Consider the following 22,997-nt stretch of genomic DNA (forward strand, 5'->3'; position numbering starts at 1 on the left):
AAAACAACTGAGAAAATGGCAATAGGAACATACATATTGTTAATTACCTTAAATGCAAATGTATTAAATGCTGCAACCAAAAGATATAGAGTGGCTGAATGGATACAAAAACAAGACCTGTATACATGCTGTCTACAAGAGACCCACTTCAGACCTAGGGAAACATAGAGACTGAAAGTGAGGGGATGGAAAAAGATATTCCATGCAAATGGAAATCAAAAGAAAGCTGAAGTAGCAATACTCGTATCAGACAAAATAGACTTTAAAATAAAGACTGTTACAAGGTACAAAGAAGGACACTAAATAATAATCAAGGGATCAATCCAAGAAAAAGATATAACAATTGTAAATATATGTGCACCCAACATAGGAGCACCTCAATATATAAGGTGAATACTAATAGCCATAAAAGGGGAAAGTGACAGTAACACAATAATAGTGGGAGACTTTAACACCCCAATTACAACAATGGACAGATCATCCAGACAGAAAATTAATAAATGAAATATTAGACCAGATAGACTTAAATGATATCTATAGGACATTCTATCCAAAAGCAGCAGAATACACTTTCTTCTCAAGTGCACATGGAACATTCTCCAGGACAGATCACATCTTGGGCCACAAATCAAGCCTCAGTAAATCTAGGAAAATTGAAATCATATCAAGCATCTTTTCCAACCACAATGCTATAAGATTAGAAATCAATTACAGGAAAAAAAAAAACTGTATAAAACACAAACACATGGAGGCTAAACAATATGTTACTAAACAACCAATGGATCACTGAAGAAATCAAAAAATACCCAGAGACAAATGACAACAAAAACACGACAATCTAAAACCTATGGGATGCAGCAAAAGCAGTTCTAAGAGGGAAGTTTATAGCAATTCAATCCTAACTCAGGAAACAAGAAAAATCTCAAATAAACCGTCTAACCTTACACCTAAAGCAACTAGAGACAGAAGAAACAAAAAAAACCAAAGTTAGTAGAAGGAAAGAAATCATAAAAATCAGAGCAGAGATAAATGAAATAGAAATGAAGAAAATAGCAAGGATCAATGAAACTAAAAGCTGGTTCTTTGAGAACATAACAAAATTGATAAACCTTTAGCCAGACTCATCAAGAAAAAGAGGGCGATTACTCAAATCAATAAAATTAGAAATGAAAAAGGAGAAGTTACAGCTGACACCACAGATCATAAGAGACTACTAAAAGCAACTATATGCCAATAAAATGGACGACCTAGAAGAAATGGACAAATTCTTCTAAAGTTACAACCTTCCAAGACTGAACCAGGAAGAAATAGAAAATATGAACAGACCAATCACAAGTACTAAAATTGAAACTGTGATTTTAAAACTTCCAAAACAAACAAAAGTCTGACCAGATGGCTTCACGGGTGAATTCTATCAAACATTTAGGGAAGAGTTAACACTTATGCTTCTCAAACTATTCCAAAAAATTGCAGAGGAAGGAATACTGCCAAGCTCATTCTATAAGGCTACCATCACCTTGATACCAAAACCAGAGAAAGATACCACAAAAAATGAAAATTACAGGCCAATATCACTGATGACCATAGACACAAAAGTCCTCAACAAGTTACTAGCAAAGAAAATCCAACATCACATTAAAAGGATCATACACCATGATCAAGTGGGCTTTATCCCAGTGATGATAAGAAAGAATGAAAGATCAGAAAGAGAAATTAAGGAAACAATTCCATTTACCATCACATCAAAAAGAGTAAAATACCTAGGAATAAACCTACCTAAGAAAGCAGAAGACCTCTACTCAGAAAACTATAAGATACTGATGAAACAAATCAAAGGTGACACAAACAGATGGAGACATATACCATGTTCTTGGTTTGGAAGAATAAATATTGTCAAAATGACTATACTACCCAAAGCAATCTACAGATTCAATGCAATCCCCTATCAAATTACCAATAGCATTTTTCACAGAATTAGAGCAAAAAATTTTACAATTTGTATGGAAACACAAAAGACCCCAAATAGCCAAAGCAATCTTGAGAAAGACAAATGGTCTGGAGGAATCAGACTCCATGGCTTCAGATTATACTACAAAGCTACAGTAATCAAAACAGTATGGTACTGGCACAAAAACAGAAATAGATCAATGGAACAGGATAGGAAGTCCATAGTGCCACGCACCTATGGTCACCTAATCTATGACAAGGGAGGCAAGAATATACAATGGAGAAAAGGCAGCCTCTTCAATAAGTGGTGCTGGGAAAACTGGATGCTACATGTAAAAGAATGAAATTAGAACACTCCCTAACACCATACACAAAAATAAACTCAAAATGGATTAAAGACCTAAATGTAAGACTGGATACTGTAAAATTCTTAGAGGAAAACAGTGGCAGAATACTCTCTGTCATAAATCACAGCAAGATCTTTTTTGACCCCCACCTCCTAGAGTAATGAAAATAAAAACAAAAAGAAAGAAATGGGACCTAATTAAACTTTAAAGTATTTGCATAGCAAAGGAAACCATAAACCAAACAAAAAGACTACCCACAGTATGGAGAAAATATTTGCAAATGAAGTGACAGACAAGGGATTAATCTCCAAAATATACAAACAACTCATGCAGCTCAATATCAAAAAACCGAACAACCCAATTGAAAAATGGGCAGAAGACCTAAATAGACATTTCTCCAAAGAAGACACACAGATGGCTAAAAAGTACATGGAAATATGCTCAACATCACTAATTATTAGAGAAATGCAAATCAAAACTACAATGCAGTATCACCTCAACACCAGTCAGAATGGCCATCATCAAAAAATCTACAAACAATAAATGGTAGAGCAGGTGTGGAGAAAAGGAAACCCTCCTACACTGTTGGTGGGAATGTAAATTGGTACAGCCACTCTGGAAAGAGTATGGAGGTTCCTTTAAAAACTAAAAGTAGAACTACCATATGATCCAGCAATCCCACTCCTGGGCTTATATCTGGAGAAAACCTTAATTCGAAATGATACATGCACCCCAGTGTTCATTGCAGCACTATTTACAATAGCCAGGACATGAAGCAACGTAAATGACCATGACAGAGGAATGGATAAAGATGTGGTATATATATATATATATATATATATATATATATATATATATATATATATATATATATACACACACACACACACACACACACACACAATGGAATATTACTCAGCCATAAAAAAGAATAAAAAATAATGCTATTTGCAGCAACATGGATGGACCTAGAGATTGTCATACTGAGTTAAGTAAGTAAGAGATAGACAAATATCATTTGATATCATTTATATGTGGAATCTTAAAAAAAATGGTACCAATGAACTTATTTACAAAACAGAAATAGAGTCACAGATGTAGAAAACAAACTTATGGTTACCAAGGGGGAAAGGGGGGGAGGGATAAAATGGGAGATTGGGATTGACATGTACACACTACTATATATAAATTAAATAACTAATAAAGACCTAACATGTAGCACAGGGAACTCTACTCAATACTTTGTAATGACTTATATGAGAAAAGAACTTAAAAAAGAGTGGATTTATATGTATAACTGATTCACCTTTCTGTAACTCAAGAAACTAACACAACATTGTAAATCAACTATACTCCAGTAAAAATTAAAAAAAAAACGTAATCTGTTTATTTCCCATTTGCCTGCAAGCTCCTTGGAGTTAGTGGCTGTGTCTTTTCCTCTTTGTAATTCCCAGTACCCAGCATGGTTCCCAGCACACATCTGAAGTGTTAAATAAATATTTTATGAATGCATGAATGAATGAAAGAGATATAACACTCTGGGACTGTTAGCGTGAAGGGACTCAAATAGAACTAGAAACTGAACTGAGATGTTAAGGTATACAGAGGAGGTTGAATAATATTACAGACAGAATCCTGTAACTTTGGAGTTAAAAAGAATACAATTGAATCCTGCCCCCTTCGTTTTTTTTGGTTATGTGATCTAGGAATTTACTTAGATTTTCTGAATCTCAGTTTTCTCATCTGTAGAACTGAAATAATACTGTTACCCTTAATAACTATTGAAAAGATTGAATGTGATGGTGTAGCTGGCAGCACTGAGCACAGTGCTGGTCACCCAAGTATGCAAAAACAGTTGTTGTGGTTGGTTTCATTGTTGCTGTTATGGTTTTCCTGTGGCACTTATTTCTCTGGTCTCTGCCTGCACTGGAACCTGCAGGTTTTCCTGTGTTCATATTCTCTTCACAGGCAGTGAGGATGGACATCTACAGAACTCCCAGCCCCCACACGCATGGCATCTGTCAGGTTTCCTCATCATTTAATCATGTCTTACACATGCCTTGCCCAGGTGCCTAAACTTGAGCCATTCAGTCAGTATGTCTTTATGCTGTCAGAGGACCCCTGAAGTTTCTCAGTGCTCATGGGGAGACTGTTTCTTTCCTTTCCAGACTCCTCCACTGAATATAAATTTCTCACATTGTTACACAACAGCAGTCCCACCCTGTACTCTGGTACTATGGAAATTCAACAGGAGAGGGAGGAAGAGAGAGAGGGAGAGAATGAATGTGTGTTTGTGTCCATGTGTGAATACTGACATGCAGATACCATAACTTCCACATTGGCTGTGGCTTTCCTCTTCACTGAAGCATCATGATGACTGATATCTGAGATGGATATGTTGTTATCCTCTAGAACAGCCTCCCTTTTCAGCAGTCCTCTTTCCACTCCCCAAATCACACCCACTTTACATAGTACTTCTACCTCAATTCTCATCTCTCATTTGTTTTCATCCATTGCTACTTCAGCAAGGCCATTGCCACAAAGCTTATGTTTTGCCATTTTGAAACTTTCTGTAGAAACATTATTACACATCAGACATAAAGGCAATGCCACATTAGAAAGAAGTTCTAGTTTCTTAAGGAACCTCCATACTGTTCTCCACAGTGGCTGCACCAATTTACATTCCCACCAACACTGTAGGAGGGGTCCCTTCTCTCCACACTCCAGCATTTATTGTTTGTGGATTTTTTGATGATGGCCATTCTGACTGGTGTGAGGTGATATCTCATTGTAGTTTTGACTTGCATTTCTCTAATAATTAGTGATTTTGAACATCTTTTCATGTGCCTCTTTGCCATCTGTATGTCTTCTTTGGAGAAATGTCTATTTAGGTCTCCTGCCCATTTTTTGATGGGTTGTTTGTTTTGATGATATTAAGCCACATGAGCTATTTGTAAATTTTGGAGACTAATCCATGTGATCCTGCAATCCCACTCCTGCACATATGCCCCCAGAGAAAAACATGGTCCAAAAGGATATATGCACCTCACTGTTCATTGCAGTGCTGTTTACAATAGCCAAGACATGGATGCAACCTAAATGTCTATCAACAGAAGAATGGATAAAGAAGACGTGGTACATAAATACAATGGAATATTACTCAGCCATTAAAAAGAATGAAATAATGCCATTTGTAGCAACATGGATGGACCTAGATATTGTCATACTGAGTGAAGTAAATCAGACAGAGAAAGAGAAATATGGTATGATATCACTTATATGTGGAATCTAAAAAAAATGATAGAAATGAACTTATTTACAAAACAGAAACAGACTCACAGACTTAGAGAATGAAGTTATGGTTATGGGGTGAAGGGTGGGGGGGAGGGATCATTAGGGAGTTTAGGATTGACATGTATGCACTGCTATATTTAAAATAACCAACAAGGACCTACTGTATAGCACAGGGAACTCTTCTTAACATTTTGTGACAACCTAACTGGGAAAAGGATTTGAAAAAGAATAAATACATGTATATGTATAACTGAATCACTTTGTTGTACACCTGAAACTAACACATTGTTAATCAACTATACTCCAATACAAAATAAAAAGTTTAAAAAAAATGTTCTAAGGAGAACCTCACTCCAATATCTTCCTTAGGCTGCCACATTCCCCCACCCGAAGCGTGTGGATGGCAGACATTGTTAATTAACCACACTCTTTCTCATGCAGTCTGTCTCTGTGCAGTACTGCAAGCATTCACCACTGAGCAACTGGCCCTGGCAAACGAGGAAAAGCCTATGGGCCAAACCTGGACTTGCTAAGTCCTTTTAGCACCTCTGTGTCCAGTCTCCACTAAAGAGTGGGAAATAGATTTCTCTTATAAAAGAGTCCTGGGCTTCCCTGGTGGCGCAGTGGTTAGGAATCTGCCTGCCAATGCAGGGGACACAGGTTCGAGCCCTGGCCGGGGAAGATCCCACATGCCGTGGAGCAACTAAGCTCATGCTCCACAACTACTGAGCCTGAGCTCTAGAGCCCACAAGCCACAACTATTGAGCCCACGTGCCACAGCTACTGAGGCCTGCATGCCTAGAGCCTGTGCTCTGCAACAAGAGAAGCCACGACAATGAGGAGCCCGCTCACTGCAACGAAGAATAGCCCCCACTCACTGCAACTAGAGAAAGCCCGCGCACAGCAACAAAGACCTAACAGAGCCAAAAATAAATAAATAAATAAATTTATTTAAAAAATAAAAATAAAAGAGCCCTGTTTCCATGACTTGCTTTGAGGTGAGGTCTTTGACATCACATTCATGTTGGAAGGTTCTTTTGAGCAATAGCATTCAGTTTTAGTCTTCAGGAGAAACAAAGGGAAAAAAAAAGAATGCTATGAACAGTAGTTTAATACAATATGTCCAGCACATGTCAGTTATGGTAGCCACCAGCCACAGGTGTCTATTTAAATTTAAGTTAAAACTAAATAAAGTTAAACATTCATTTCCTCAATTGCACTAGCCCCAGCTCAAGTGCTTTTGGCCACTGTATTGGACAGCGTAGGTAAAGAAAATGTCCATCAACACACGTATTTCTACTTGGCAGCACTGAACTAGATGTTGTGTTCTGTATCCTAAGAGGTAGTTCCTTTTCACTTTGTCATCTACTTAACCCCCTCTTCTTTCCCAAAACACACGATGCTGTCCTATGCCAATTAAACAGAAGCCTGTTAATGCTAGGATGTTGTTCAAAGCAGAAGCAAGTCTTAAACGAGATGTAGGAGCAGAACAAGACCCATCAGTAGATCCATTACCATGCTTTTTCAAGGAAATTGGCTTCTGGCTTCATATACTGTCTATAGTTTCTCCTGTTGAACATAAAAATAATGTTGCTCCTGTTTGCTTTTAAATTTAGCCACATATATGAGACCAGAAGCACAAAATCCACTTTGTGAGCCCCCAGCTTCCTGTTAGCATGACATTAATGGAAGAATCCACCCTGTGATTATATTAAAAAGTGAAAATAACTGAACAAAAGAAGACTGGGATTTGATCTTTTTACTGGATAAATTTAGTTGCCTGAGAAACAGGAGGAAATTATTTCAGTGCCAAAATAATAAAACATCATCTGAACTTGCTTTTTCTCTCTCATTCAGGATCTATAGTTGCCTTTGGTGTGGTAGGAAAAGGAGTGGCTGTTACAGGGAGGAAACAGTTATTCATACAATTTCCTTTGACATTTTGTTCATGTTTCACTTTAAAAATTTTGTCAGCCTTTGTAATCGTCCAGTTAAATTTGTATATCCAGTTCTTCTCCTAAAAATGGGTGACATTTGAGTGTTATAAAATTAATAGGAATGTGATGCAATGGACATAATTGCTTTCTAGAAAAATCTCATGTTTATGACTCATTGTCAGAGACACAAATGTGAGCCCAGAAGTTCCTAGAACATCGATATATCTTATTCCTTATGTACATTTCCCCAAGAAAGCTCTTTTTCAGTAAATAGGATCTCTGCTGGATTTTTTTCTTTTGGTCTCTCGGTTGTCTCAAATTAGAAAGTCAGGAAATGACTGAAATAATAATTTACTGCACTTGAGTGATTTAACATATGTTTCTTGAATGTTTCAAGAAAAACATTCAAGTCCACATATTGTCAATTTTGAATCTTATTCATTAGCACCATGGCCTTTTGTGGTTCATGTGGTTTTATTTCTGGGTTTTCTGGTGGTGTAGCCCCACCAATGATAACTCATTGATGCTCACTGATGAAATCATCTGGGTAGGGGCACTGAGTTCCCAGACCCCTCAACTTGTTGGTGAGGCTACCATTACAAAGAGTTCCAAAAGTGACTTGGGCTGCTTTGAGAGTAAGGGGAAGAAAGAAAAGTGAATTTTTAAAGGCTGCTAGGGCACAATCTCATTAATGTACATAGTACACCTTAGAGATTTTATTAAGATTGGAGCAGGTTTTAAGTTTGCCTTTGCATGATCTAGAAGGAAAATAATTGTTAATCTAATTAAGAGTGTAAATCATTTTATAAGAAATGGTCAAAAACACAGATTGTGGAGTTCATTAGACCCAGACTTGATTCCTGACTCTGTCACTTGGCAGCTGTGATTTAACCACCATGAGTCTTACTTTTACATCTATGAAGTGGGGCTGGCAATACTTATCTCAAGAGACTGTCTCAAGAATTCAGTGAAACACTGTCTGTGCAGTTTGTTATTGGTGTCGTTAGTATTAGTGGCTAGGAAAACAAGCTATTTTTAAAACAGATTTATAGAGCATTATAGGCTTTTCTCCCTTTTCAGCCCTCGTGGGAAGATTCAGTGTTTGTGCTGGCAAACCAGGAGTCGAGGGGGCCTGAGCAGGATGCATCATGATTAAAGCTGTGAGACGAAGGGAACCTAGAGGGCAGGTTAATTTATAAAATAAGGGGCTCTCTATGAAGGAAAAAATAATAAGGAATTTAAAAGTTTCAAGGACTGAGAGAGAAGGGTGCCGGAAGTTTGGGGGGATAGACAGAAAGAGGGAGGGGCAGTACAATGTGACACTCAGGGGAACCAAGTAAGTCAGGAACATTTGGGCAAGTGTTGTGTGGTGTAAGTCCCCAGTTGCCCCTTTTAATGAGAGTCTTCTTTTTCGAAAAATTTTTAAAAATTGAAGTATAGTTGATTTACAATGTTGTCTTAATTTCTACTATACAGCAGAGTGATTCAGTTATACATGTATACTTTTTTATATCCTTTTCCGTAATGGTTTATCACAGGATATTGAGTACAGTTCCTTGTGCTATATATAGTAGGACCTTGTTGTCTATCCATCCTATATATAAGAGTTTGCATCTGCTAATCCCAAACTCCCAATCCATCCCTCCCCCACCCCCTCCCCCTTGGCAACCACAAGTCGGTTCTCTGTGTCTGTGAGTCTGTTTCTCTTTTGTAGGTAAGTTCATTTGTGTCATACTTTAGATTCTACATATAAGTGATATCATATGGTATTTGTCTTTCACATTCTGACTTACTTCATTTAGTATGATAATCTCTAGATCCGTCCATGTTACTGCAAATGGCATTATTTCATTCTTTTTTATGGCTGAGTAGTATTCCATTGTGTGTGTGTGAACACACACACACACATCACATCTTCTTTATCCATTCATCTACTGATGGATTTCCACATCTTGGCTATTGTGAATAGTGCTGCTATGAACATTGGGGTGCATGTATAATTTTGAATTATTGGTTTGTCCAGATATATGTCCAGGAGTGGGACTACTGGATCATATAGCAGCTTTATTTTTAGTTTTTTGAGGAACCTCCATACTGTTCTCCATAGTGGCTGCACCAATTTACATTCCCACCAACAATGTAGAAGAGTTCCCTTTTCTATTGAGAGTCTTCTTAAGTAGTTATCACACAGGGAGGAGAGTGGAGCAGAGTGGTTAAGAACCTAAATTCTGGACCTGGAGTTCTAGGTTCAAATCCTTATTCATCACACTTGGCTGAATAGTTGTTTTACTTCTCTAAGCTGCAGTTTCCTTCCTGTGAAATGATTCTCCTGGGATCTCATGACTTAATGTTGAGTGCTTGGCAGATATATAAGAGCTTGATAAATGTTACATGAACTCAGTGGTATCCTTTTTAAAAAGGACAATAATCATTTTCATTATTCTTCTGAAGACATTATGAGGCTTAATTCATTTAATTCTCAGGAAAACTCTACAAGGCAGGAGCTATTATTATTACCATTTCACACGTGATAAAACTGAGGCACAGAGGAGTCAAGTAACTCACCCCAACTCATACACAGGGAGTAGCAGAGTTCGGGTTAGCATCAAATATTCTGATGCTGGATCCCTACTCTTGTCTTCTATACCATCTACATCTCATATGTGAGCATCTGGTCTTCAGATGAACAACTTCTAGGGCAGTTTGCCTTGTTTTATAAATGCTTGGTTTGTATTCAACAACCTTGCCTCTCAATGTGTGGGCCATAGGCAGCAGGATCAGTGACACCTGGGAGCAGAGTCTCAGGCTCCACTCCAGACTCTTGTAACAGGAACTATGTCTTAACAAGCTCCCCGCATGATCCATGATCGTGCACAGCCTGAGAAGCTGCTCCAGGATGTGAACATGTAGGAGATGGGCTGTCTCATTAGTGTCCAGCGCCGCGCTTGCCGCCTAAGAATAAATTTACTTTTGATCTAACAGTAGATCAGGAAACGTTGAATAGGAAATAAATTCAGAAGTCGAGGGAACAATACCTGGTTTTTCCTCAGCTGAGTGAATGATGCTCGGGGCCTCTGGATCCACTGCAGCACCAGGCACATTGCAGACGCCCTGTCATATTTCTTGCATTGATATGGAAATGTTGTGTGATAGAGACATCCAGCATAGCAGCCTTCCCGGATGTGCAGTCATGTTTAAAAAGACCAAATAATGCCGGAGCAAGCAGAACAGAGATTATGCAGTTATTCTTTTTTTTTTTTTACATCTTTATTGAAGTACAATTTCTTCACACTGTCACGCCAGCTTCTGCTGCACAACAAAGCGAATCAGTCTTACGCACACACATATCCCCACATCCCCTCCCTCTCCCACCCTTCTAGGTGGTCACAAGGCACCGAGGAGCTGATCTCCCTGTATGCACTTATTCTTAACATAGATTTAAGACAAGCTGGTCCCCTGTGAACCCGAGCTGATTCTCTTTCCTCTTGAGCTCTCTATTGTCTTGGCGTTGTTTTCAGCTCATTCAGAAACTAATTAAGTTTCAGGATCAGTTTGTCCTGTTAGAGAGTGTGGATATGCTAAAGGAGTGGTTTTTTATAACTTAAATTATCCAAGTGAAAGGACAATTATAATTTGCTTCTAAAATTGGCCAAAAGTCAGCTTTCACCAAAATAATTCTCAGCAGACATTAGTCTCTGTAAAACCAGGCTATTGTATGAAAGGCAACAAAAGGATTTAAATAGGCCATGGAAAATGTATTGATAATCTGGCCATATTAATCCTGTCCTCTAACAGAGTGTGAAATTACTTGTTTACTCCACTTATCTGGGGCTGGAGGTAGCTGATCACTGGTTGACAGAGCCATAGTTTGTGATCACCTTTCAGCAGTGAGCTTCAGCTGGGCCAAGGCCAAACAGTCTGAATTCACTGGCCTATATACCACCTCCAAAGTCAAGGTCAGGACTGCTGCTACCTCTGGACAGCCAGAGGAACACATGATCTCCAATATGTCCATCTAGGTGTGGCTTTCATTTGTGCATGGACGTGGCCTATATCCTGTCCCCCCAAAAGTGAGTATTTGTAGTGGTTTCATCACCAGTCTACAAATATTATCAAGGCAAACACTATTGGGGTAAAGTATAAGAAGTAGTCCCTGACCTAAAGGAGACTAACCACTGTGGTGAAATAGACCCTGTTGATGCTCTGCCCAGTTCCCCTTTATCAGGTTAGTGTATCCAATCCCCCAGTGCCCAGTGGATGTGAGTGTTGGCTGTGAATGTTTCACAGCTGCCCTTTTTCTGGAGACTTGGCTGATTGTTCTCAGCCAGTGGGTGGCAGGGGCCAAACCTGAGGACTTATGCCTGCCCAACCCTAGAATGAATGTAAGCCTGAAGGAGCCAAAGGAAGAAACAGTACTCCCAAAGTGCAGTGAGAACCTTGGAGATGGAGTTGCCTTTCAGGACCTGGGTCATATAGGGGTTTGGCTCACAGTTCTGGAGGCTGGACATCCCAATCAGAGTGACAGCATGGTTGGGTGAGGGCTCTCTTCTCACTGTGTTCTCACATGGCAGAAGGGCCCAGGGAGCTCTGTGGTCTCTTTTGTAAGAGCACTAATGACATTCATGAGGGTTCCACCCTCAGACCTAATCGTTTCCCTAAGTCTCCACCTCCTAATCTCACCACCTTCAGGGGTTAGGATTTCAACATATGAATTTTGTGGGGGGACACAGACATTCAGACCATAGCAACAGGAGGCTAGCCAACAGTGAGCTGTCATTCAGTGGAGGTCAGCCTCTTAGGTCCTTGAGCAGAAGAAGAAAGGGGGGGTGAAATCAATGAAAAAAGGAGGAATAAATAATGACCACCCTTTGACAATCATGAACTTTCTTCTCTCCTCTAGTCCAACCATCGTATTGGCACTAGATTAATTTTTATCAAATGATTATTTCATCATGTCTATTTTCCCAGCTCTAAATCCTCCAAGTGTTTGCCTAAAAGAATGATTCATAAAAATTTTTAGATCATATACCCCACTGGTTAAAAAAAAAGTCTCTGAACATGTGCCCCAATTTCATTTGTTTATTCATTTATAAATGATTTAAATTTACTACCAACTAATATCTCAGAGTACTATGTATACTTACAGTTTAGGATATATCATTCATGGTTATGGCATAAATCCATATTTCAAGAAGCTTTCCTAATTGTTTTAAGTTATTTTAGACAGCTTTTGGCCTATGTGATCAGATTGTCACTTATATTTTACTATCTGCCTTCTGATCGGCTAATGTGTATGAATCCTCAGACAAACTACTGATTTGAGAGGTGGTTGTGTGCTCTTAGGTGGAGAGTGTTATGCCCAGACTGTGTGGGCTGCAAAGACAGAATGTATTTAAGGGGTCAAGTAGAACCTTAATCCTGGAGTAATAGCAAGAAAATCTAAGAGAGTTCCAGTTGGCAATGGGAGAATGAGTGATTTAATCTTGAGAGCTGTCAGATTACAATAATAATAGCTCTACTTTTGAAGCATCTACGGTATACCTGGCACTGTGCTAATTACTTTACATGTATTATTTCATCTGCCCTTCATAGCAACTCTTCAAGGTAGGTATTACTACAAGAGAGGTTAAGAACCCTGCTCAAGGTTACATAGTGAGTGAAGGAGCCAGGATTTGACCTTGGAAGGAACTGTGTGTCTCCTTGACAGTCTTTTTTCCATCACATCCCACAATTAATACTTGGCATTAGAGCAGGTGTTCCATTCTATAGGAAAGCTTGTGTTATACAGAAAAGAGTCAGTGGGTCCTGGATGAAAGGAGCCAGCCTGGAAAGGCTCCCATCTCTGTGACATTCTGGAAAAGGCTATGCAGACAGTAAAAAGATCAGTGGTTGCCAGGAGTTAGGGAGGGATGAATAAGTGGAGCACAGAGGATTGTTAGGATGGTGAAACTACTCTGTATGGTACTGTAACGGGGGGTACATGTTATTATACATTTGTCCAAACACATGGAATGTGCAACCCCAGGAGTGAACCCTGATGTGAACTATGGACTTTGGGTGATTATGATGAGTCAGTGGAGGTTCACCTATTGTAACAAAGGTAATGGAGGAGGAAGGTGGCATATGGGATATCTCTGAACATTCCTCTGAATTTTGTTATGAACCTAAAATAGAAAATAGTCCTTAAGAAAAAGAGAGAGAGAGAAAGGGGATGGACATGGCCATGAGCCTGTAAGGATAGGGCCAGTTAGAAAGGGTAGCAATGCCTCCCAGAGATAGGAGAGGCCACTCAGAACTCAGAAGAGCAGTGTGGATCCAAGGAGCCAGCTAATGCTTTGGGAAAGCAGAACTCAGGAAGGATAAGCTGTTCTTATCAAAAAGTTGACAGAGAGTTCACAACATTTTTTCCAACACTGCCTGATACAAAACCATCCTCCTACTAGTCTATTCCTTCTCTGTGCACTTTTTTATAAACTGAAGTTCACATATGCTCTGCCTTCTATGTTGCTCTAATAATTGGTCTGCTCACAGTCTGTAAAAATAGAGGAACCATCATTTATTAAGCTGTGCACTTATGATTTGTGCATTCTCTATATATGAATAAAATTTGTTTAAAAATAGAAAGAATGATTCTGTATGGAGGTTGAAATAAATCAAGGATATTGTCATATCCGCTGTTACTTTGTAGATTCAAACAATTCTCCAGCCAACATTTTACATATGGTAAAAAATAGCATGGGCTAAAAGATAGAAAACTAGCATTTCAGTATTAGCTCTTCCATTAGAATAACTGTGTGACACAGGCAAGGTTCCAATCCCCTCTGAGCTTGGATTTTCTTGTATGTAAAAAACAAATGTCCCAAAATCCCTATTAATATTCAGTATGATAGAGGACAGAGCAACTCTCACCCTCAAACTAATCCCACAGCACATATTGAAACAGAATCCCAACTCCTTCCACCTGCAAACTCCCCTTACCTGATATTTTAGAGCAGAGGCTGGGAAACATTTTCTGAAGAGGCCAGAGAGTAGGTATTTCAGGCTTTGCAGGCCATGCAGCCTCTGTTGCAAATACTCTGAGCTGCAGTCTATTAAGGCAACCACACAAAATATGTAAATGCATGACCAGGCCTGTGTTCCAACAAAACTTTATGTATCAAAGCAGGTGGCAAGCCAGATTGGGCACACAGGCCATAGTTTGTCCACTTCTGTTCTAGGACATAACTTTCTGGCATTCAGTGCAACTTCCCTTCAGCATATATAGGAAAAACATGTGTTCATAATAATTAGATAAATAGGGAACTAGAGAGTTGGAATGTGGAAGGGAGGCAGGGCAGAGAGCCTTGTGATGGAGCATTGGGAGAGAAAATTCCAGTGACATCTGCCATGAGAGAGGGGCATTGTCAGGTTGGAAAAGGTTGGCTTTGGCATGGAGCTAGCTGCTAAGTTTGGAGAGACCAGCTGGTGTGTGTGTGTGTGTGTGTGTGTGTGTGTAAGAGGTTATGGTGTACTCAAACCTAGCATGGTGCCAGGTACCAAGGGGACTCACTGAATATTTGTGGAAGAAGGGAAGGAAGAAGGATGGATTATCCTCATTTTATAGATGAAGAAATTCCACTGTGGGACACCAATGCCGTTTCTCATAGGGAATCTACAGGGAAACAGAATTTCATGAGAAGGATATTGATTTTGCCCCTGAGAGGCTCTGTCGATGTCCTTACAGGCCCAGCCCTCCTCTGAGAAGGAGAGTGTTGGAGGGTTCTGGGGGTTCCCTGTAGCCCTGGGCCTTGGTGATGCAAAGTGTCATTGAAAGGTGACCACGTGAGGACAGGAAGGAGGCCTGCAGTACTTACTTGTGGCTACTGTTTCCATGCGTTAGGCTTTGTGCTCTCCTTCAAATGGTCACAGTCACATTTCTGACATGGTAGCAGGAGCAGGGAAGGGAAAGGAGAGAATGGACTAATGCACTTGAGGCAGGAGATCAGATGCTGGGTCTCTCTTGGACTTGGTTTGCTGAAAGCATCTTGAGAAAGGGAGCCAGGGTTTGGAGAAGGGAAATTTGGACTGTTTCTTCAGGTCAGACAATGTCCTTCTCTGTGCGATCACACAGAAGGAAAGGAAGAGCTGGATTTGGGAGGAATCTGAACAACTTGGAATGTGACTAAACTGATTAACCAATAACTCTGTAAAATTTCACACAAGGCATGCACTTAATATAGAACTGGATTACAGTTTGCAGTCTGTTGCACTAATTCGTTAATATTATTTCACAGACTAAAAATTTTACTATGCAAATGTATGCAAATCATATAAGAAAATAGTGTTCTTAGCCAAGTGCATTAGCACCTATTGGGTATTTTGGTTGTTTTTTCTTTTGGTTTTGTTTGTTTCACTGGAACTCTGACCCTGCTGTGGAAAGCTAGATAATTAATATATTCAGTACTCGATAGTGTGTGTTGAACATTTTCCTGAAGGGTGACTGGGAGGCTTTCTCCTTTGACAAATACTGTGGTGATTGGCATGTATTTTTTCCTCTTTTTCTTGCCTAAAACAGAATGAAGAAGATGAGCAACATTTATGAGTCAGCTGCCAATACACTGGGAATCTTTAACAGCCCCTGCCTGACCAAAGTTGAGCTGCGTGTGGCATGCAAAGGCATTTCCGACAGAGATGCTCTTTCCAAACCAGACCCCTGTGTCATCCTCAAGATGCAGTCCCATGGGCAGTGGTTCGAGGTAGGCATGTCCAGTGAAATGGACAGAAGCATGGCGGGAGGAGTGATTTGAAAATGTTTTGGCATTTCCTGTCTTCAGGTGGTTTATTTCGGTGAGATGGAAAATTCTAGAAATGAATATGATCACATTTCTGTTTATATCATGATTTTTATTTATTTAAAAAAATTTTTATTTTATATTGGAGTATAGTTGATTAACAATGTTGTGATAGTTTCAGGTGTAGAGCAAAGTGATTCAGTTATACATATACATGTATGTATTCTTTTCCAAATTCTTTTCCCATTTATGTTATTACAGAATATTGAGCAGAGGTCCCTGTGCTATACAGTAGGTCCTTGTTGGTTATCTGTTTCAAATATAGCAGTGTGTACATATCAATCTCAAACTACCAACCTATCCTGCCCCCATAACCTTCTCCCGTGGTAATCATAAGTTTATTCTCTAAGTCTGTGAGTCTGTTTCTGTTTGTAAATAAGTTCATTTATATAATTTTTTTTGATTCTGCATATGAGTGATATCACGTGATATTTCTCTTTCTCTGTCTGACTTACTTCACTTAGTATAATAATCTCCAGGTCCATCCATATTGCTGCAAATGGCATTAATTAATTCTTTTTAATGGCTGAGTAATATTCCATTGTATATATGTACCACATCTTCTTTATCCATTCATCTGTCAATGGAAATCGACATCCATATCATGATGTTTTAATACTGTGGATATTTTGACATTTAACCTTAATTTGTGTCCTCATTTTAGACATAGTAGCCCCTGGGGATGGGCAACAGGGACTGCCTTACAGGGGCCACATCACACATTTATTTTTTGGAGTGAGAACTTAATATTAGCTAAACTTTGTTGTGTGCTTATCAAGTGTCAGGTGCTGTTCTAAGTGCTTTACATAAAATAACTAATTTTGTCCATACAACAATCCTATGAGGAAACAGACAGGTGAGGAAACAGAAAGATTAGGTAAGTGGAAAATCTAATATTTCCCAGTCAAGCTCCAGGGCCTGAGCTCTTTATTGCTATTTTATACTTACGGTGGCCATTGGTGTGGTCTTTGGTGGTTTGTGTGGCAATATTGCATGTTGAATTCTGCAGTTGGGTTTTGTTTGTTTATTTAAAAGTTGAAACAAATTGGATGAGGACTGTTTTTAAGTTTTGGGTTTTTTGTGTTGTTGTGTTGTTGTTGTTTTCTTTTTAATTTTTGCTCTTGGTACCTGGTCTAAGTTTGCAATGTTTTTAAAGATCTGGTCTCAGGTGGAAGGCAGGAGAGGGAAGAACAGGGGGTGCAGCCAAGGAAGCAGTTGTTATTGTCTCTAAGGGAACCAGATGCCCAGTGGAATTTGGGTGAGGGGTTTGAATCCATACTGAGTAGATCAAGTGTAGACAAATACCTTGTTTGGATCTCTGAGGACAGACTTCTGTCCTTCTTCCATCTGTTTGCAAGGAGCTGACTGGTGCTCCTCTAGGGGCCAAGGTCTTCACTCCACAGCAGGAAGAAGGCTCAGAAGACCTCACAGGTAGCATGTTTACTTACCTGTACGTATGCGATAAAAGCCACTTCTCTGAAAGGGTGGTTTGATAGAATTTGGTAAGCTGATGAAATTCAGGTGAGAAGGCAACATAACACGCATAAGGGGATGAATGACAGATGGTAGATAGGGGATCTTCATTTAACTTCCAGCTCATCCGGGTCTTATATTATACATATAAAACAGCATTCACAGGCATCTTAATGTGTAATGTCTTTTTTATCCCTTCTAAATATTCTCCATGACTTTGTTGGTGGGCTTTACTGTCTTTTATTTTTTGTTTAACAAAACTAAATGGAATACCTACATTAGGATATTAGGACCCTCTTGGATAATTAGAGGAAAAGACTTCATCTCCTGAGACCCCCCACCTTACATAATTTATTTATTATTTGTATATACTTCTTTTCAGTCTTTTCCTTCTGGCATTCATATTCTTACATGATACTTATCATGCACATAAAATTTTCTTTCCTGATTTTATTACTTAGTAGTATATGTTTTTGTCCATATTGTTATAATATTCATAATTATAATTTTTAAGACTGCATAATATCCCATCAAGTAGATTTATTTAATCATTTTCCTATTTTTTTCACTTTGAAGTTGCTTTCAAAACTACCCTATTTTAAATAATGCTGCAGTAAACATCTTTGAGCACAAGGCTTTTCCCTTCTTTTTGGATGAGTTCCTAGGAGATAGTCTGTCAAAGTGGAACTAGTGGAACAAAGGATAGGACACTTTGGGGGCTTTTGATACATTTGCCAAATTGCTTTTCCAAAGTGCTTTTCTACAGAGTTACTTAAAGTGTGTTTGCCCACAGCTACCAGCCTGCAAACATTTTGTTACCAGTGCACAATGAGATAAGAAGCTTGTGCCACATTGTAAACTGATTCACTGCTTCCTTCATCTAGAAAGTCTTACTCTTTAAAAGTAGTGTCAGCTGAACTTCCAGCATGCTTAGTGATATGACTGATTTATACTTTGGAACTTTGAGAAGCACTTCTCTAATAAATTTTAATCTTAAGAATATACATTTAGGATATAGTTGAGAAAACAGAGCCCACACCAGGTAGCTAATAGAAAAGATTTAATTCAATAACTAATAACAAAGCAGTTGGGAATCTTGAGAAACTAAGTAGGAACTGTGAGGAAACCCAGAGATTAACAACGGGAAGCTGCTACTTGACTTAGGGTAGAACAGTGATGTACTGAAGCTATCTTGTAGAGGCTTGAGAGAGACAATTGTTAAATCTTCAGGAATTTTGCTAGCCTGGGTATAAGTATTTACACCACAGACATTGGCAAACATTTCAAATCAGAACTTTCTCCCCACCAAGAGAACCGGTTGCTAAACATTTACCAGCACACCACTGAGAGAGAGGGACAAAAGGAGGTGTTAGTACCAGCTGGACCATCGAGCAGAAGCTGGATCTGTGGAAGGAGGGCCTACCTAATGGTAGCCAGCAAGGTAGAGGAGACGCACGTAATGCTGGAAATGTTACCTGAAAGGGAGATGAGGAAGGGATGTCATCTCAGGTCTCCCATCCATGCCTTCCAGTGACAACACCCCTGGTGGAAGCCAGTTGACAAGGTTCCAGGGAAGAGTCCTGAACACACTTGAAAGCACAGAGGTAACTGACTAGCGCATAGACCTTCTGACAACTCACAGTAACTGGGAGAATCATGCACTCAGTCATGAAGTAGTGCATATTTATTTAGTGATAACACCTACTTTTTGGTGCAAGTTCAGTGCGTGGTCCTGTGCTCAAAGTGAGAAGCACCTGACAGTCTATTTAAACCACACACCTACTACCTTCTATGTTTAGTGAAAGTTGGCAAGCATGGCCATTGCCCTGGGACATGACTGATTCACATGTTCCTGTATCTGTCCCTTAGAACATGTCTGGAATTACAGAGAGATTTCTATGTGCAGAATTACAGAATTCAGAGAAAGCAATGCAGAAGAGGATTCATGCCAGCTGTGCCAGTTCCTGAGTGTCTTTGTTATGTGAAATCTGGTAAATGACTAAGTGAAGAAAAAAGAAAAACCTGAGAGGCTAAACTGATTTGCATAATGAAGAGATTGTTGAGGGTGTAAGGATGAGAGAGAGAAAAACAAGGTGAGCTTCTTTTTCAGAGTTTTGAAGTTTGGCAAAAGAGCCTCTCTGGAGATCAGCACTGTCCACTAGAACTCCCTACAGTGATGGGCATGTTCTCTGCCTGTGCTGGCCAGGAGGTAGTCGCTGGCCACAGGTGGCCCCTGAGCAGTTGAAAGGTGGACTGTATAACTGAGGAATGGAAAAGGTTAATTATTTAATTTTAATTAATTAGAGGGTAAATAAGTAGCTGGTGTGATTTCTGAGTCTCCTTGGGTGGTAGAGAATTTGGCTGGGTGGGGAGAAGAGGAAAGGGAGTTTGTTAAGACATTACTACCATAGGCTGTTTTTTTACAGCTGAACCTCTTTTGGGGAAGACGTACCTAGAGATTGATATTTCCTTGTTATTACTTGTGATTTCTGCCCTGTACATTTTGTTTTTGTTGTTGTTCTTGTTGTTTTGCTTGTTTTTATCTGTTTCATCTTTTTTTTAACATCTTTATTGGCATATAATAGCTTTACAATGGTGTGTTAGTTTCTGCTGTATAACAAAGTGAATCAGCTATATGTATACCTATGTCCCCATATCCCCTCCCTCTTGCGTCTCCCTCCCACCTTCTCTATCCCACCCCTCTAAGTGGTCACAAAGCATTGAGCTAATCTCCCTGTGCTATGCAGTTACTTCCCACTAGCTAGCTATTTTACATTTGGTAGTGTATATATGTCAATGCTACTCTCTCACTTCATCCCAGCTTACACTTCCCCCTCCCCATGTCCTCAAGTCCATTCTCTACGTTGGAGTCTTTATTCCTGTCCTGGCCCTAGGTTCTTCAGAAACTTTTTTTTTTTAGATTCCATATACATGTGTTAGCATATGGTATTTGGTTTACTCTTTCTGATTAACTTCACTCTGTATGACAGTCTCTAGGTCCATCCACCTCACTGCAAATAACTCAATTTTATTTTCTTTTATGGCCGAGTACTATTCCATTGTATATATGTGCCAACTCTTCTTTATCCATTCATCTGTCGATGGACACTTAGGTTGCTTCCATATCCTGGCTATTGTAAATACAGCTGCAATGAACATTGTGGTACATGACACTTTTTGAATTATGGTTTTCTCAGGGTATATGCCCAGTAGTGGGATTACTGGGTCATATGTTAGTTCTAGTTTTAGTTTTTTAAAGAACCTCCATACTGTTCTCCATAGGTGCTGTATCAATTTACATTCCCACCAACAGTTCAAGAGGGTTCCCTTTTCTCCACACCTTCTCCAGCATTTATTGTTTGTAGATTTTTTCATGATGGCCAATCTGACTGGTGTGAAGTGATACCTCATTGTAGTTTTGATTTGCATTTCTCTAATGATTAGTGATGTTGAGCATTCTTTCATGTGTTTGTTGGCAATCTGTATATCTTCTTTGGAGAAATGTCTGTTTAGGTCTTCTGCCCATTTTTGGATTGGGTTGTTTGTTTTTCTGATATTGACCTGTATGAGCTGCTTGTATATTTTGGAGATTAATCCTCTGTCAGTTTCTTCATTTGCAAATATTTTCTCCCATTCTGAGGGTTGTCTTTTCGTCTTGTTTATGGTTTCCTTTGCTGTGCAAAAGCTCTTAAGTTTCATTAGGTCCCATTTGTTTATTTTTGTTTTTATTTCCATTCCTCTAGGAGGTGGGTCAAAAAGGATCTTGCTGTGATTTATGTCATAGAGTGTTCTGCCTATGTTTTCCACTATGAGTTTTATAGTGTCTGGCCTTACATTTAGGTCTTTAATCCATTTTGAGTTTATTTTTGTGTATGGTGTTAGGGAGTGTTTTAATTTCTTTCTTTTACATGTACCTGTCCAGTTTTCCCAGCACCACTTATTGAAGAGGCTGTCATTTTCTCCATTGTATATTCCTCCCTCCTTCATCAAAGATAAGGTGACCATATGTGCATGGGTTTATCTCTGGGCTTTCTATCCTGTTCTATTGATCTATATTTCTGTTTTTGTGCCAGTACCATACTGTCTTGATTTCTGTAGCTTTGTAGTATAGTCTGAAGTCAGGGAGCCTGATTCCTCCAGCTTTGTTTTTCTTTCTCAAGATTGCTTTGGCTATTTGAGGTCTTTTGTGTTTCCATACAAATTGTGAAATTTTTTGTTCTAGTTCTGTGGAAAATGCCATTGGTAGTATGATAGGGATTGCATTGAATCTGTAGATTGCTTTGGATAGTATAGTCATTTGCAAATTGTTGATTCTTCTAATGCACGAACATGATATATCTCTCCATCTATTTGTATCATCTTTAATTTCTTTCATCAGTGTCTTATAGTTTTCTGCATACAGGTCTTTTGTCTCCTTAGGTAGGTTTGTTCCTAGGTATTTTATTCTTTTTGTCGCAATGGTAAATGGGAGTGTTCCCTTAATTTCTCCTTTAGATTTTTCGTCATTAGTGTATAGGAAGGCAAGAGATTTCTGTGAATTAATTTTGTACCTGCTACTTTACCAAATTCATTGGTTAGCTCTAGTCGTTTTCTGGTAGCGTCTTTAGGATTCTCTATGCATTGTATCATGTTGTCTGCAAGCAGTGATGCAGTTTTACATCTTCTTTTCCGATTTGGATTCCTTTTATTTCTTTTCCTTCTCTGATTACTGTGGCTAAAACTTCCAAAACTATGTTGAATAATAGTGGTGAGAGTGGGCAAGCTTGTCTTGTTCCTGACCTTAGTGGAAATGGTTTCAGTTTTTCACCATTGAGAATGATGCTGGCTGTGGGATTGTCATATCTGACCTTTATTATGTTGAGGTAAGTTCCCTTTATGCCTACTTTCTGGAAGGTTTTTATCATAAATGGGTGTTGAATTTTGTCAAATCTTTTTCTGCATCTATTGAGGTGACCATATGGTTTTTATCCTTCAGGTTGTTAATATGGTGTATCACATTGATTGATTTGCATATATTGAAGAATCCTTGCATTCCTGGGATAAACCCCACTTGATACTGGTGTATGATCCCTTTAATGTGCTGTTGGATTCTGTTTGCTAGTATTTAGTTGAGGATTTTTGCATCTATGTTCATCAGTGATATAGGCTTATAGTTTGTTTTTCTTGTG

At 39.0% G+C, this 22,997-nt stretch overlaps 1 protein-coding gene across 1 annotated transcript in view; it reads left to right on the forward strand.

Moving 5' to 3' along the window:
* The window catches only part of CPNE4 (copine 4), a 611,972-nt gene that overhangs the window by 162,751 nt on the left and 426,224 nt on the right, over positions 1–22,997 (forward strand). Inside the window, exon 2 of the mRNA XM_061193684.1 lies at positions 16,080–16,260. Coding sequence (XP_061049667.1) covers positions 16,081–16,260 — 180 coding nt within the window. The 5' untranslated portion in view covers position 16,080. The remainder of the gene's footprint in view (positions 1–16,079; positions 16,261–22,997) is intronic.

Source organism: Eubalaena glacialis, chromosome 6 (genome assembly GCF_028564815.1).
Source record: "Eubalaena glacialis isolate mEubGla1 chromosome 6, mEubGla1.1.hap2.+ XY, whole genome shotgun sequence".
NCBI classification, from domain to species: Eukaryota; Metazoa; Chordata; class Mammalia; order Artiodactyla; family Balaenidae; genus Eubalaena; species Eubalaena glacialis.